Source organism: Sapajus apella, unplaced genomic scaffold (genome assembly GCF_009761245.1).
Source record: "Sapajus apella isolate SASKATOON/1434 unplaced genomic scaffold, GSC_monkey_1.0 scaffold41, whole genome shotgun sequence".
NCBI lineage: Eukaryota > Metazoa > Chordata > Mammalia > Primates > Cebidae > Sapajus > Sapajus apella.
Genome location: NW_022436981.1, coordinates 3593385 through 3610754, shown reverse-complemented (window position 1 = coordinate 3610754; position 17370 = coordinate 3593385). Strand labels below are relative to the sequence as shown.

Below are 17370 nucleotides of genomic sequence, written 5' to 3'. Positions count from 1 at the left end.
TGAAACCCCGTCTCTACTAAAAATACAAAAAATTAGCTGGGCATGGTGGCGCGTGCCTGTAATCCCAGCTACTCAGGAGGTTGAGGCAGGAGAATTGCCTCAACTCAGGAGGCGGAGGCTGCGGTGAGCCGAGATTGCACCACTGCACTCCAGCCTGGGTAACAAGAGCGAAACTCCATCTCAAAAAAAAAAAAAAAAAGAAAAAAGAATGGCTTTCCCCTTCTACTTTTTAAATGGATGGGTGATATGGTTTGGCTCTGTCTCCACCCAAATCTCATCTTGAATTCCCACGTGTTGTGGGAAGGACCCGGTGGAAGATAACTGAATCATGGGGGCAAATCTTTCCCATGCTGTTCTTATGATAGTGAATAAGTCTCATGAGATCTGATGGTTTTAAAAAGAGGAGTCCCCTGCACAAGTTCTCTCTCTTTGCCTGCTGCCATCTGTGTAAGATGTGATTTGCTCCTCCTTGCCTCCCACCATGATTGTGAGGCCTCCCCAGCCACGTGGAACTGTGAGTCCGATTAGACCTCTTTCTTTTGTAGATTGCCCACTCTTGGGCAATCTAGGTTTTTATCAGCAGTGTGAAAATAGACTAATACAAAGGGATACTGGTTATAGGTAACTTAGGTAGCAAGCAGATAAAAGGCACAATTGAGATGGCAAGCCCATAGCTGTTATGTTTTGTTTAGGTGGCTAGGACATCGAGTTAATGAAGTCAAGAGTATGGCCCCATCTCCAGAAGCCAAAGCATGAAACAGCAAAGAGAAAGATCTTTCCAGAGCAAGGCCATTACATCTACCCTTCACATTGATGGCAAGGGGCCTGGAGGAGAAAATCCCTCTTGTCCGCTAAACGGAAATCAACTTCAAGCATGTTACCAACAGATATATCAGCTGTCTCCAGGAAAAAATGGCATGGATGCCCTTAGACTGAATTTCTCATCCATTGTCAGGCCTGGTATGCTAACTTCATCTATGTTTTAAATAAAGTAACATATAACAGGTCTTTAATAAGGTTAGCTGGAGCATGGCATGGAATCAGCATGTTGGAAATTAATTTATACAAGCAAGTTTTAATAAATCAGTTTGCCTAAATTTATAACAAATGAAAATAGGTTCATGAAAACTAGGAAATTAAATAAGTAGTTAATGAAAATGTAATGCATAAGGTCCTGCTATTATGAAGGAAGGAAATGTCTCTTTCAGTGAGTGAGTATAAGAACTGCTTGAAATCAATGTCCTAACCCTTGACATGCAGCCATCTATCTATGGGGTGATCTTACTTAAGTGATTTGCACTCTCTGGGATTCCAGTTCCCCATCATCTACAAAATGGCCTTTTTTGCCAGTTCTGCAGTAAACAACGGACCCCATTCTCTTTCTTAATGTTAGACAGACTAGTCTTTTAAAACTCCCCATAATTTCTCCATTCTGAAAGTGATGCCAAATCCATAGGTAAGAACTCCATGGTCCCTCAGCCGACCATCTGGCTTGCGATATATTATTGCCCACATTTAAAGAGAGGGTCAAGAGAGGGTAAGTGGCTTGTTGAAGGTCACACATCTAGTTAGTAGGGGTTAAGGATCTGGAACTCAGAAATTTTTGTCACTTTCTGATGTCCCCCTTTCAATACACTGCTCAACCCCTTCCTGGAGAGTTGGCTGCACGGTTGCTACAGCAGTGTGGAAAAATGGAAGAGCAGATTTTCCCTCTTCGACTGTATGAAAATCACCCACTTTTAGGACACCAAGCCACCCATACATGTGATGGGAATGAAAGTCTTGTATGACTAAATATAGATGCCAGGTACCTTACAAATACTTGAGTGTTATTTTTAGGAAATGAGAAATGCAAAATGAAACTGGCTATAAACAGAAATCAAAACTGTCTAAATTATCTCTATAAATTAATTACTAACTTTTAATCTCTGTTTTTTGCAACCTGAAGAATTCATGAATGTGCTTAAAGAACGGCATGACAAAAACCTCTTTTACTTAAACGGATTAAGTGGAAGAGACATGCTTTCCAATATGCTTCTAATGATAGCAAGCTTTCCAACATATTGTTCTGCCTATAGTAGGTGTTCAATAAAAACTTTCCAAGAGAAGAAAGAAAAGAAGGCAGAGAGGGTGAAAAGGAGGGAGGTTATTTCTATTATCTGGACTTTCAGCAAAATATGAGATTTTTTCCATACGGATTTAAGAAAATAGTCTGCAAGCTACTTTAAGATACTTGGGGAGAAGCCTACCTATTCATTCAAAGTGATTTAAATCATTTAGGGCAAGAAACAGTGATGCCCCTTCCCTGAACTCCTCCAAGCCTCTGCACACCAACACAAAGCCTTGCCCACATCAGGGATTCCACTTCAGATATGAGGGAATTGGGTACTGCCCCTTTGTCCCATTGCAAGGAGGCCCCTAGAGCCATTCATACAAAGGTAAGGGTTGAAGTGAACAGAAATTTCTTAGCTTGTGGACAGGAATTTCTTGGCTTGAGTCTCTTTCTAGTTAGATGAGGCCAATGCTGCAAATTAGATACAATAGTAACTCAACATACCTACATGGAAAACCTTGGAAGAGACTACAGGCTGAGGATTGGGATGAGGGTAAGGTCAACATTCTTCTTCTGAAGGTGTCAATGTGTTACATTCACAGTTTACATGATATGGTATCTCTGGGTTCCCTAGGGAAGCAGCCTATAGTAAGTCAATTGCCAAACTTAGCTTTGATGTTCAGTAGAAAAAGAGTTTTTAAAATATAGAGAAAAAAACTTCTGTCAAAGAGCAACATTTTTCAAAATGTTAAAATAGTATCTTTTTTTAAAAACCTTCCACTTCTGGCTTCAGCTCTATTGTGATTCAAACTAATTGAAAATTGTATTTACGCTTTGAAAAATAATCTTAATTGTTATCAACAATAATAATACACACCATCTATTTTACAGCAATTATGTGTCAGACACTTTGCTGGGCATTTTTAGATCTCGTTAATTCATTTATTTCTCATAACCTCCATCATACAGATGATAAAGAGATTGTGCCCAAAGTTGGAGCTTAGGAACATAGTCTCTAAGCAGATCTAGGCTTGAGTCTTAATAGCCATATAACCTTGGACAAGTCTGAACCTCAGTTTTCCTATCAGTAAAATGGGGATAAACATAGTACTAACTTCTTCATAGTTGCTGGGAAGATTTGAGATAAGGCCCATGAAACATTAAGAAAAGTGCCAGGTACACGTGTGATCATGCCACTGGTACCAAATCTGACTTTTCCTCCAAAGGAAATTCAAACTATGGCTTTCAGTGCCATCCTAAGTGGGGAAGGAGGAAAATCATCTTTGGCTCCCATTCCTTTCCCCCCAGGATGTTCCTACTAGTGAGATCAGGGCCAAGTGAACTTCAAGGACACCTAGGGAAGAAAAACTAGAAAGGATATTGTGCCCTTTCTGCATTTCATGGGAGGACGCGGCCGTTGGAGAGAAGTATGGGGGTTTAGGAGGATGAGGTGAAGCGGAAAGGTAATGACAGGGGTGTCCGGGGAACTGGTTGCTGCGGCAAGCCTCTCAACCTGGTCCTAACATCCCCTTCTTCTCTCGCTCACTCTCCTGCAGGCCTTGGAAACAAACCCCTGAAATGCCTGCAAGACAACACTCTGCAGACCACAGAGCACCCCTGCTCTCCAGGAAGGGCCTTCAGGGCAGCATTCGGAGGTGGCATGAGCTAGCAGCGGTGTGCAGCCTGGTCACTGTCTGATTTGGTCAGCCCAGCCGCACAGAGCCCCATGCAGGCTCTGGCAGCTCCCTGGGAAAGAAGAAAGCAGCCTCTTGCATGTGTGGCATATTCTGAAAGGAATAATATCTGAGGGATTCTGACAGGGGGAAGAAGGTAGTGAAAAAGATGGAACAAAGATGCCATTTAAAAATAATTGGCTCGTGTTCAGTATTTCACTGTTTTTTACAGCAAGGAGCAAGTAAAAAAAAAAATCCTCCTATTGATGAGTATTTTTCTACAGTCATTAAAAGTCAAAGGGCTCAGGGCTTCCGACTTTCCCTCTTGGGAAACCTGTGAGCTTGTCTTCTGGATAGCTTAGAAAAGGGCTGGATGGTGAAGGCAAGAGGCTCAAAGGCCCCCAGCAAGCAGCTCCGCCAAGGAACGGGTGCAGGGGACGCACTGTGTTTTCAGTTCAGATTCTGTGATCTTTCTGCCAAACAGGGGTTTACAAAGCAAAAACCTCTAGAGAATTCTCATACTTTCTGGCTTATTCTCCCGGTGTTCGTCTTAACAGGAATCAGCTGTTTGCCTTCTCACTTATACAGCATGTTGCTGAGGAGAATTTAGCATCTGGCCTGGCTATTATTAAAAACAAGAACATCCTGCTCTGTTGGGAGAACAGCACCACTGGCAATAAAAAGACAGAGATCATTTGCATTCAGGATTCCAGAGATGTGTTTCAGTTCAATATCTGCGCTCCCTCCTTCCACCCCTCCTTTCATTTTAAAATTTCCAGATGCATCCATCATTTGCAGCGTGATCTACTTTTTTCTGAAACAGGCACAGAGAGACAGAGCATATTTTTTCTTTTCACTGGGAGGCAGGAATGACTGGAGTTGTTCAAACACGGGTCTGTCCGTTCCTGCAGTTCCTATGATAAAGTTGAACTACCAGAGGAATTTTTTTTTTTACAACTGCGGAAATGAAAAAGTAAACAAGACTGGGACTGCATTGGTATTTAGGCTCCAGCTTTTTGTTGTTGTTTTTGTCTTTTCCTTTTTTTTTTTAAGCCATTGGGCTAGGAGCCTGAAGGGACCATATAATATGAAAAACCCTGAGAGGTTTTATTAGCCAATAAAAAAAACTGAGTTCCTATTAACCACTTAATTCCTTGCTGAAGTTCAAACTTGCTTTCTCCTTGGATCTTTCCCCCCATCTCATGCCCAGGAGGAATGACGGTTGGTTTACCAATCTTCCCCTGCACAACCTGAGTTCACAGTTTGTGCTTCGGAAGGTGTGGCTGAGAATTGTATTCAATAATAATCTCTGGATTTCTCATCTGTGAACCCATAAATAATATTTCCGCAGGGAGCCAAACGTTCTGTGCCCCCAAATCTGCACACACAAAGACTCAGCACTCCACTAAAAAGGAGTAAAGTCATTGTGATCTCCAGGATTTTAAATGCTAAATGACGGTGGGGGGAAAACAAAATCAGACTAAAGCATTTCTGGGATAAATAATGATACCACAAAAGGCTCCTCTCATTTGTGGGCAGAAGAATGAAGAGAAACTCACAGAGAAATAGCAAGTGAAACTGGTCTGACTATTTCACTGCTGGAGATAGATGGAGTTAGGAAACATAGGTGACTTGGTTTAGGAAAGAAAGGATGTCAAAGGAGATTTAAATCGTAACACGGTTTTATTAATCATGCCACAATTCTATGTGTCATGGGGTTTTGTTGTTTGCTTTTTGCTGCTTTTAAATGCATTTGTACCTATCAATCCATCTCCAATTGGGTTTTGGGTGTTCTTGGTATTTCCATCTCTCAAAAACACCCTTAATTTCTGCCATTATATATAAACTGTAATTCCACAAAGCCTACTATATCGTAATTCCATTTTCCACATGCGGGCTAACTCTAGTACTTTTGGTCCTCCCGGAGAAATTTCCTAAGGCCACATGAGCCTGTGCCTTTTTGTGTTCTGGTCCCATTTAATGTTGCTGCTGCGAGAGCTACTCCTTGAAGGGCTTATGTGAAAGAATTTTGCCTTTTTGTTAAAAGCATTTTTCTCTATGTCCTTGGTTTCTTTATAAGAATAGCAGGTGGGGAGAATTCTTCCCTTTTTATTGGCTATGGAGTGGGGCAGGATGACCTGGAAAGAACAGATAGCAATCAAGAAGTGAGCTATGTTTGCAACGCTAAAACATGAAGCAAGTTTTGCAGAAAACCCCACTAAGTGGCCTGATATCACTGCAACAAGATAGTAAGAAACGAATTAAAATACATTTTGGTAAAAGTTAAATGTGTTTCCAGAAATTTGATCCCTCTGCTTCCCAAATGGCTGAGCATATCTGAAGAGCAGGGCTGGATTGAGTCACAAGCTTTTCAATAAAAGCTTTGCAAAAATTACTAAAGACTCCTTAAATGTCAGCTTCCCCATGCTCCCTTAACGGACATATCAAGGAGCATCCAGTGTCCCTTGTCCCAGTAACCTATTTGAAAACAAGTAATTGCTTCTTCATTACTTGTGGGATAAAGGCAGTGCTTTTTTTTTTTTTTGAAGAATTTGCAGAAATTAAAAACCGAGGTCAATAAATTCTGTGTCTTCTGAGTACACGTTCAGCGGTGGTGAGCCTCATCTTTCCCTGAATGGCTGGCTCAGGTACCCTTTCCAAACTTCACCCTCCTTCCTCCCTCCCTTCAGGCATGCACATACCTGTGCACACACACCCCCACACACACATGCACACACACCACACATGCATATATTCACACGCCACACACACACATACACCACACGAACATATACACACATACACACACCACACACACATATATACACACACATACACTCACATACATACACCATACACACACCACACACGTATACACATCACACACACACCACACACATATGCACCACACACACATATGCACCACACATACACCACATACACACACTACACCACATACACATACACATACACCATACATACACATGCACATGTGCACACACACACACACATACACCCCTGGTGTATTACCCTTTGCATCTTCAGTGGATTCTTTGCTTTAGTTTTCATGCATAACTTTTTAAAATTTCATTTCCAAGTCCTCCTGATTGAATAGCTACCACTGAGAAGCCCCTAGGAAGATATAAAGGGGCTTATCAGGGTGCACAGGAATGGTGGTAAGAAAGGAAAGACTCCCTTGCCTTTGCTCAGAGCCCACAATTTAAATCAAGAGCATCAGCTCTCCGCATACTGGATCCTACCTGGCCTTTCTTAAGCACCTTTTCCAGGCCAGAAAAGAGAGGCAATGAAGGAAGAGCTGAGATGGGTGGGGAGCAATTTGGAGTATACCCGGGGAACAGAGGCCTAGGGCACAAGCCTGATTCCCAGTACTGATACCTGGATAGCTCAGGTGTTAACTCTTGCATGAAGACGTCCTTCCCAGCCCCACAGAAACTGATTAAGGAGTGAATGCAAGAGGGTTTGCTTGGGATTTCACAGGTGAGCTGGCCCACACTCACTAAAACTGGAGCAGGCAGTTGATTTGTCCTCTGCTTCCCCAGAAAAACTTAGAAATGATGACAGTGTTACGATAAGCATCCCACCTTTTTAGATACCTCCAAATTGTTGCTTCCTAGGACTAGTCTCTAAAATAATTTTCAAATAGGATAGAGAGGCCAACTGATAGGATTGCTTATTGTTAACCTGATAACAATATCAGCAAAGCTATATCAGGCACGCCAGCACCTCCATTTCTGCCATGGCTTTTGGCTAGGTCATTATTCTTCACCAACCATTTCCAGAGGGAATGAAAAATTAACTAATAAAGAGCTGTAGGGCCTGCTCTCACTGACTGTGAATGAAGGCTTCCCTGACATCCTCCCTTGCCTTTCGGACTGTTTGCAAGTCCCATAAATATAAACATGTGGCTCTTCCAGTGCATCTGTAGATAATAACTTCAGGGGGCTTCCTGTTTACGTTGCAATACCCATTTCCCAGCCAAATAAACTTGGTGACAGAGACCTGAGGTGTTTATTGGGCCAGTCCTGGCTGGGATTGAACAGGAAACACCCACTCTTGCAGAAATGCCTGATGATTAAATATTTGGGGGATAGGGGACACCAGGGGTCAAAAACACTGCAGAAATTGCTTTCTTCTTCCGCCTGTCGTTTCAGTGGGAAACAGAAAGGCCATGATAAATATGGCCAACCAATCCAGGCCTAACGAAGTCCCCCAGCTGGGTTATTCACGGGCTGCACAGCCCACGTTGCAGAGAGGAGTGAAGAAGCGCAGACAAAAAAGCCAGCAATATCCAGCACAATACATCCAAATCTTGGAGTGCCGTCAGGTGAAGGGATGGAAAAGGTTGATGTGTACCCATCACTGGAAAGTCCCTCAGCCTCTGCCTGGCTACTCTGATTTAACAAGCAATGTATTCTCACATGAGCTCTGTCAATAAAGCCTCCAGCTCAGTGGTTCTCAATCAGTGGAGATCTTGCCACCTGGGGAACATGTGGCAATACCTGGGACATTTTTGATTGTCGTAACTAGGGAGGTGGTACTAGCATTTTAGTGGGTAGCGGGTAGGAATGCTGGCAAACATCCTACAATACACAGGACAGCATCCCCGACACACACACACAAAGAATTATCCGGTCTGAAATGTCAATTATGCCAAGATCCAGCCCAGTGCCTTTTCATAAACCAAGAAACTGAGACACAGAGGAGTAAAGTGACTTGCCCCAGAAATTCCTGCTGGAGAAAACTGGAGAGAGAAAGCAAGCCACTGTGACCACCTCCCTTGTGAATGCTCTTTAAAGTCACACAGATGTTTAATTTTTAAAAAATAAATAAATCTACATCCTGAGAGTTGCAGACAAGTTCCCTGGTTTAAGCTCACCCAAGTGCTTTCAGGATGTTTCCTATTCTTGGAATTTAACTGTTTCCAAGATTTCTTAGAAAATAGTGCCAACGTCTTAAGCATGAGCAGATCTTCAAGGTCTCTTAACTCTCCCTATGATGTGGGTCAGCTTGGCCACCGGCTGACCTTCCCTGCACCACGATTTCCTGGGTCCCTCTTTTAGAACTGTGGTGAGCCCAAGCATCCAGAAAGCACAGGACACAGAGAAAGCAACCTCTCTACCCCAGGCCCTCAACCTTATCGCAGGGGGAGGGGGGGACTTACCAGAAATAAACAATGGCCAAGGGAAAAATAAAATCTCCCAACTATAGTTATGTTCACTAGGAGAATTCTTTTGAGGCGATAGCCCTCCAGGCCAAGGTCCATTTTTACTCATCCTTGGGCTTTGGTTGACTTTATTTTTAAGAACCCAAAAGAGATGTGGGAAGGAAAACAGACTAGCCTATGTCTGGGCTGCCTGAGATCTTCTGACGACAACCAGAGGTTCGCTTGCTGGGCCCAGTTCATATTCCGAGATTAGATCGTGAAGCCATCAGGGCTACACCCATACCCCCGATAGGTCCCACAGTTGGAACAGATGGCCTTATTCAAGGATGGATGTGCAGTCCTTCCTTCAGACACAAGCTGATAAGGAAGGGAGTTCACTGCTAGGTTCTTTGTCCACCCCTCCCTAGGAACAGGACTAAACAAGAAGACAAGACTTTTTTTTCCTTCTCCCCAGTAATATAGCATCTTTCCTCTTAACTAGCCCTGGCAAGTCCTAAGACCAAACAGTGCCCAAGTGTAGGCAGGGGTAAACGTCAGACTAGGGAGAAACCGTGAACAAGAAAAGACCCAAGGTACACACATAACAAAACCAAAAAAGCCATTTTATTGAAAATTAAATTCAAACTTCAAATTAATATTACAATCATGAGAAAATGCCAAATAATTCAATTTACAGTTGCAACATACAATACAAATAGTCCCTTTGAAGTTAAGAGTAAACTCATCCACAATCGTGACCTGTGGCACAAAGCGGAATTTTTACAATATGTGCATGGAAAGCAATTCTTGGGCAATAGCAATCGGAAAAAATAAAAATGAAAGCTTGTATTTACACAAAATGCTACAAATATTTTTGTTCCACAGAAACCTAAGAATTGTAAAGCATATCCAGAAGAAATGGAATTTTATTCAGAATACCTAAGAAATTATTGTAAGTTATGGTTTTGGCTGATATATTTCAAAGTACTGCATTAAAAAGCAAACAGTTATTTGTAAACATGAAGTAAACAAACATCTAAAAAGTTCTCACATAGAAAAAATTTTTTAATGCATTAGTTTTCTAAAAACAACAAATTCAAGGTTTGGAAGAATTGTCTTTTATTATTGTTCTTTCAAATACCATGGGTATAATGATTACTTTTGCTAATGCTTCATATTTCCACGTATTAACCAGGATTCTGGGCCAGGCCCTTTCCTCAGAATGGAGGGAATCCATAAAGCTGCACACACCTCTCCTCCCTTCTGAATTTATCATGAATGCTCCCTAGTGGTGTGGATTCCTCTGCTCATTTTTAAAGGGCCCTGGCGGGGGAGAGGCGGTAAGACTGTCTAAAGAGCAAACGATAGTTGATCTGTTGAGTTTCTCAGTTCCAGGCTGAATGTTATTCCACTAACCTAAAACCAAAGCTGTGATACCTTTCCTGGAACTCTGACATGGGTTGAAATTTGTGAGACAAGTGAAATGGATAAATAATGTGGCTGCGCTGATCACACTGTAAATTCCAGCAATGTTTGTGCTACATCAAGAACCACGCTATCTGAATTCCCAGAACTAGAGTGTTGACTAGTACATGGTTCCACAGTAGTAGTAAGATTTTGCTTTGGTCTTGAAATCACAAATCAAACACATGACCCAGTGCAAATTAATGGTTCCGTGGAAAAAAAGAAAAACAAAATTTTAATCCCTACACCAAAAAAGGGCAGAATTTGTTCTAAGAAATGTGAATTACCCCCATTGGGGTGGATGGAGTGAGGGTGGAGGGAAGAAGTGCTTGAATTTTTCCCAAGGAAAAAAAGCTTCTAAAGTGTTTCTGGGTTGCTGCCTGCAGCCACTAGAGTAACATTTCGACACAAAAGCATCCCTAAAGTCACTTGGTAGGTGTACTGTAAACTTTAAAAAGCCCTTTTAGCACTTTTAGCATTAAAACATAATGTACAAATATAGTATTTTTTTAATTAAATAGGATGCAGCTGGCACGGGCAGTAACATTTTTATGTTGATTAATTAAAATTGAAATGTGTAACCAGACACTGGCTTTTTTAAGTGCTGCTGAAACAAACACATATTTTACACTTACAAATAAATGGACAGTGGTGTGCTTCAAGCTACCACACACAAACAATAAATAGTATCAATGACTACTTCCATCTTACTTAAGTAATAGAAAAGTGGCTTATTTATCTAAATATACTTGGTATATGGCCTTTAGAAGGCAAAGTGTTTTGTTTTCCCATCAATTTTTTTTAGAAGGAGTCAGGATGAGTTCCAAGGGAGACTCCCCGGCAGGAAGAACAGGTCCAGCTGCCCCACATGCTGTCCTGCAATGCTGGGTGGCCTACAAAGGTGGGTTTGAGAAGGACCAGAGAATAAGGGGGCCATTAGGGGTTGAAGGCAAATCTCTGCTAAGTTCTGCTCGGGAGGGTGGAGGACTCCAATGACGGGACCCTGACTTTTCGGGGAGGAGAGCAGGGATTGGCCTGGTGGTGTCATTAGATGATCCTAGTTTGGATTAAGGATTTGAACTTGGAAATCTGTCATGTGACTGCCAGGAGTGGTCAAAGTGCATGCCACAGAAGGGCTCTAGCTCAAATTCGTACGCAGTAGTAGACACCAAACTCCACACATCCTTGCCCTCCTTGGCCCTCCATTGTAGGAAATACAAATGTCAAAGGCTGTCTGTAGGTCCCCACAGGCTGTATGTCATCCTCTCAGCTCAGCTGCCTGCTGGAACCTGGCTACCTCTTCAGAGGACCTACTCCCAAAGGACAGTGATGTCATTCTGCTCCTCTAAATGCAAATTCTGTGGAAAGCTGCCAGTGGGGCCTTGGGTAAGGCAGATTGGGGTTCCCCTGATGTGTTGTCTGGTAAGGCTGGTTGGTTAAGAATCCCTGGTGCAACTTTGCTCTCCTGTATTAGATGTCTCATAATTGATCCTCTATCCACATGTGTGGCTTTAAGCTGACTATGTCTTCACTATGAAGCCTGGCGATTTAGAGTTTTGCTTAACTATGAAACCACAGAATATTTTTCTGTAGTTCAATGATTTACTTGTGCTTGTCTTTTTAATATGACAAGAGTCATAATTACCCCAAAGAAATTAAAAAACCACATTGCTCCAGCATTTCATGCTGATAAAGGGCTAAAGGTTGTTTTTAAATCCCTAATTATTGTTCTAAAAGGCAAAGCTGTGTTAGAGGCATTCAAAGATCTGAAAGAACTAAACATAACATTTCCTTCATACATCACCAAAACAAGCTATATCTAAAATATTTGGAGATGAAAGTATTTTTTTAATCACATTGTGCCTGGATGAACTAAAATTGCTTAGCAATATTTCAGATATGGCTCTAGACCATGGAAGAAATTTGTTATTTAATAAAGAGCACTTTTAGAGACCTAAGTCAACATATCAATACACTAAGAAATGTTTCAAGGGTCCAAATGTCATTAAATAATTATAAATATATCTTTAAAGTTATATGACCATTCACGTTAGCAAGTTACCTCAGATTTTACACATATTCATAATTTAAAAAAAAAAGAAAACAAATAACACATAGCCAAACGCAAACACTATCTATACCATTATGGCTATAATAACGTATTGCCATTTTCAGTTTTGCATAAAAGGAGAAGGCAGGTTTTAGGGATTGGATTTCTTTTTGGTTCAATGGGAAAAGGGGAGGAGGAATGTTAAAATGTAAAATAAAATAATCTATCCTGATCAGTTACTTTTGAAGTCACTTTCTTAGAGCAGGAAAAAAAAAAAAAAAAAAAAAAAAACCAACAGTTCAGATGAGGACCTGCAGCATGTCTGAAAGCAGAAATTGGAAGCATTATTCTGAATGATGGTACTGTGATGGAAGCGTCCATTCTACCTCATGTCCCTTTAGTGCACCTCGACTGGTTTTGTCAGCTGTCTGTGGAGGGCACTGGTCCATACACAGCTGCCACCGTGAGGGTGTAAGGTTTCAAAGCACAGAGAGGAAGCGGCTTTGCTCTTCTCCCTCCTGAACCTGGAGTCCACCTCTCTGAATTGGTATATGAACAGGTTATTGATGATAACAGGCCAAACAGCAAAAACAAAAATACCTTTTCCCTTGTTTGTTCCTTTGTAAAAGTGTATCTTAAATAGTAAACAATCTGAAACCCAATTGCAACTGTCTCTCTTGAGCCTTCTGCTTCTCAGTATCTACCCTCTTATGGCTGCAAGATCATGACTAAGTGAGTGAATGAAAAAATCTTCTAAAAAATAGGCACTTTGTAGATAGCTAATCGATATACATATATATGCACTCTCTCTATATATATGTATATATTGATACATGTGGGATGTGACTCCCCAGATACCACTGGGCCACCGCTGAGGAATTTCAATATGGTCGCCAAACAGATTCATCCATTCTGCCACTAGAATTCAAAACAGTTGGGGAACTGCTGTGGCTTCCATCAGCGTCAACACCATCATTCTGGTTAGGCAAATTTGGATTTAATAGCGTGCTGCCATTCGAGGTGGTGGTGCATGGCGGAAGCATTCTGGAAGGAGACCGGTCTCCCCCCGGCACCATGGGAAACTGATAGGATCCTGACGAAGTGCCATAGTAGAGATATGGAGTGCTGCTGGTCTGGAAGGGTCCACTCTGGCTTTGGGAAGAGCCGGGATAGGGTGGTGGCAGGTAGGTGTGGTAGTGAGTGGTGGCGGACATACCGAGGGACATGCCTGAGGTGACTGGCGGGGTGTAAGTAAAGGTGGCTGGATAGTGCATTCGTGGGTTGGAGAAGCGGCTCTCAGTGAGGGATGAAATGCTTGGGAACTGCCTGGGGTCTGAAAAAGGGCCCAGTTCTGAAGCACCTAAAAATTACAACAGAAGACGGGGGAAAAAATCTGTAAATATCAATTAAAATAATGATAGAATGATAGAATTGTTACAAGAAAAAAAAAGTGAAAACTTTAGCTTTCCCAAATAGGAACAGCAAGCCACAAACAGACCTTCAAATGCACCAGTCACTTTACAGTCTTTTTTTCCCCCACTTTGCAGTCTTAACAGCATTGATCCTTAAGCTCTTCACCCCCAGAGCATCCCAGAGGGCTTTAAAAACCCACATGTGTGCCAGGTCAATGTGTAAACCAACCCAACACTCTGATCACATAGGTTCACTCACCAGACTTTAAGACCAAATCCGTATGGATTTTTTTTTTCTCTTTTTGTTTCTTGTTGCACGTTAGATATTTGAAATGAAATTTTTACTAAGTCAGACAAGTTTATTTTTCTCAACTCAATATAAAGAAATTCCAAAATAACGTCTTACTGTTTACTCTTGGCAGACTCCTTAGTCAATGAAGGAGCATCAAAAAGATATCCTATCATGTTCCTATCATTTCCTTTAAAGCCTTAAAAGAATTTAAAATCTTGTCATACACCTCATCTTGTTAACAGTGAAATCAAACCAGAAACTCCTAACTTCTCTGGAGATGGACAGGAAGGGTCATAAGCTACTAGACAAGTCGGTTTTGAAAGTGGGAGTTAGGAGGCACAAGGGGGCTTGGTACCTTAGGAATCATTGCATTTCAAGTCTCGACGGGAGACTTGTGACCTGATTTAGGCCAGGTGCTGACAGTACCTTTTGTGAAAGGCTCGCTGCCTAGGGGAGATCAATGTCTCACAGGCCCCAGCACCACATCCTACAGAAACAGCTTCCGGTCAACTTGAAGCAGTAACCTAGAGGCGAAGATGGTTTTTCCCTAAAATGTCAAGTCCTTTCACATCTAAAGCTAACAGTATGCCTCCTTAATAGACATTTCTGGTGCCTAACTTGTGAAACCACCATTATAAACCATTTAATGTGGAAATTACTTTTCTGAAATGCTAAAATCTTGTAGTTGTGATCTTTAAAGATTGGGCCTATTATTATTTTTCTGGAATTGACAGAATTGTGACAAGCCCTTTTCTAACACCAGTGCCCTTGTTAAGATATTGAACCCTTCTAAAATATCTGGATTATTCTAACCTCATATATTTGTTTTTCCTACAGCTTTTAGCTATAAAGGAAAGCACGAAACAATTCTTGAGGACTTTAGTGAATGGATACTTCTTCGTCTCATTTTTATTCGACCTTGTTCTCGGATATTACAACATTTATTAAAGGAATAATCCGAACACTTTTCTTTAAAGGTGCTGATTGAAGTTTGTTAATTTTTGTTAAAATGCACACTGCTTAGAATCTTCATAAAATGCAAGGTTTAAGTATCATGATGTGCATTTGTAATAAAACGTGACTCTTTGAAAGCAACACATAGTTAACAAAACTCACAAATCGGACAGTAACAACCAGACAGCCCAGCCCAGCCCAGCCCTGCCCAGCCCAGCAATTGTTAAAAGTCTCACCTGCCTGGCTCTTCTTACTGAGAGTGGAAGGCCAGAGGCAGAAGTCAGAGGTGGCAGTGTCATCATCTGTAAAATGAGGGGGATGAGCTCTAAGTTCCCTTCCAGCTCTAATGTTCTATGACCGTGAATTCCAAGAGAGAAAGAGAAGCAACAGCCTTAGGGGAGGGGTAGATAGAGAGGTTACCCCGTCTGTCATTAGTATTTTCCCAGAGTCCGCAGGCCCATAAGCAGATCGTAAAAGCTAGTGAGCAGCTTCTAATGCCAGAAGCACTTTCAAGACAAAGAACCAGAACTGACATATCCCAGGCAGTCACTCTCTGCTTTTTATAAATTCTTCCATCCTCAACTAACTTCTACCTATTCCTCCCCAAATGAAACTCTGACAAGCTTAAGTTTAAAAATGTGGAAGCAGAGATTATGCCAGAATCAGAAATGGGAGCATATGCGCCATAACATCTCCCCGCCCAACACTCATGCCCTGCCTCATACAATAGAGGCCAAATGGAGGCCACAGATGTTCCTCAGGCAGCCTCTGTATTGCAGGGCACCCGGGTGACCCCAAGCTGGCAGAGCTAATAGTGATGGGCAGGTTACTTCTGTATGCACTAAGTTCAATATTTAGATCATATAAGAAAAACCATAATACTGTGAGCAGTGTGCATCAGAAAGAAGTGGCATTTAAAACTCCAATGTGTGCCCCCTGCAGAAGCATGGAGTTCACACAGATAGGCACATTAATGTAAAAACTGCTTCTCAGGTGTATTTGTACTCAAAATACACTGTAGTAATAATTAAAATTCCGTATGGTTTCACTTATTTTGATGCAGAAGCCCCATTAAAACCCTTTATGTGGGGCCCTGGCAGTAAACTCCAATATGGTTTTGAATTTACCCCTCCCCCCACCTTCCTCTCAATTTTACCTGATACGTTTTCCTGATGTTTTTATTGTCCATCACATGCCAGGATCACTGTACCTTTTTGGTTTATAGATGTTAGCTAACACAAACTGACATTTGTTTTTCAATTAATGAGCTCTGGTTATGATTTATAGAAAACAATGCAACAAATCTCCACTAGGTTTACAGTATTTTAACCAATCACTTCTAGGCATTTGAGTCTTAATGTCTTGAGAATTGACTCTTTCTTGACAAAGAGAGCTAATGTTGACTTGAAAGGGATATAGGATGATTTTTCAACTTACAAACAGTAGAATTTTCTGGAATTTGTTTAGTCATTCTATGGTACCAAGAAATGCTCCTGAAACATATTGCAATATGTTCTGTAGAAAGAAATACTAACAATTTGCTCTAGTATGATATGAGATCCCTTATAAAATCATCACGATAGAATGGTGGGAGGAATCCTAAACTTAAAGACTATAAACTCCTTCCTAATCTTCAATTTTAAATAATAATTGTTACAGAAGCAAATAATGTCATTCACTTTTCTTTCATTGAATAAGCTTGTATCTATGCTTCTAATCTCCGTTTTGTACGTGAGCTCAAGTTTTCTTTTAGAACCCCTTCTTGGGTTACTTTGTCATTGTATCCTAAACTAGTCACACCTTGTGTCACTAACCACCTTATAGCCACCAACTTACAAAAATGGAACTGGATATGACATCAACTAAAGTAAGAAAAATGTAAATTTGACTTATTAAGAGTCCACATTATGAAAGCCTAGAGTTCTAAAAGTAGCGCTACCCCAATCTGATTTTATAAATATGAAACCAAAGCTCAGCCACTGCCCCACTGATACACCTGGCACCATCAGAGCTCCCAAGAGCCAGTTTAAAACTCCTGACTACGACCTGCTGGATAAATAAAGCCAAAGGTGGTTTGGGGACCATTTTAAAATAGCAAGGAACAACCTACACACATCCATTCTTTTTGCTGTTATCTATGTTATCTCTTCCATATACAAAGTCCATTCAGCTATTAGGCTTTGCTGAACAGTGGAGAAGTTGAGAGTGCTACGGTCAACACTAGATCACTTGGTGCTAAGAGTTTCAAAATGGTATGTGCCTACATCTGGGGTTTTCAGGGAGACTGCCAGGAGTTACTAGAAGCCCA

The 17370-nt window shown here is 41.4% G+C and overlaps 1 protein-coding gene across 4 annotated transcripts in view; it reads right to left on the bottom strand.

Annotated features, from left to right (window-relative positions):
• Positions 1–9492: 9492 nt before the first annotated feature.
• RUNX2 (RUNX family transcription factor 2) overlaps positions 9493–17370 on the bottom strand; it is a 221621-nt gene continuing 213743 nt past the window's right edge. For 3 of the 4 annotated variants that reach the window (XM_032299789.1, XM_032299786.1, XM_032299785.1), the window contains 2 exons: positions 15299–15364; positions 9493–13764 (listed from right to left, as the gene is read on the bottom strand). In XM_032299789.1, the coding sequence (XP_032155680.1) occupies positions 13286–13764; positions 15299–15364 (545 nt within the window). In that variant the 3' untranslated portion in view covers positions 9493–13285. The remainder of the gene's footprint in view (positions 13765–15298; positions 15365–17370) is intronic. The other variant, XM_032299787.1, reaches the window with a different exon arrangement.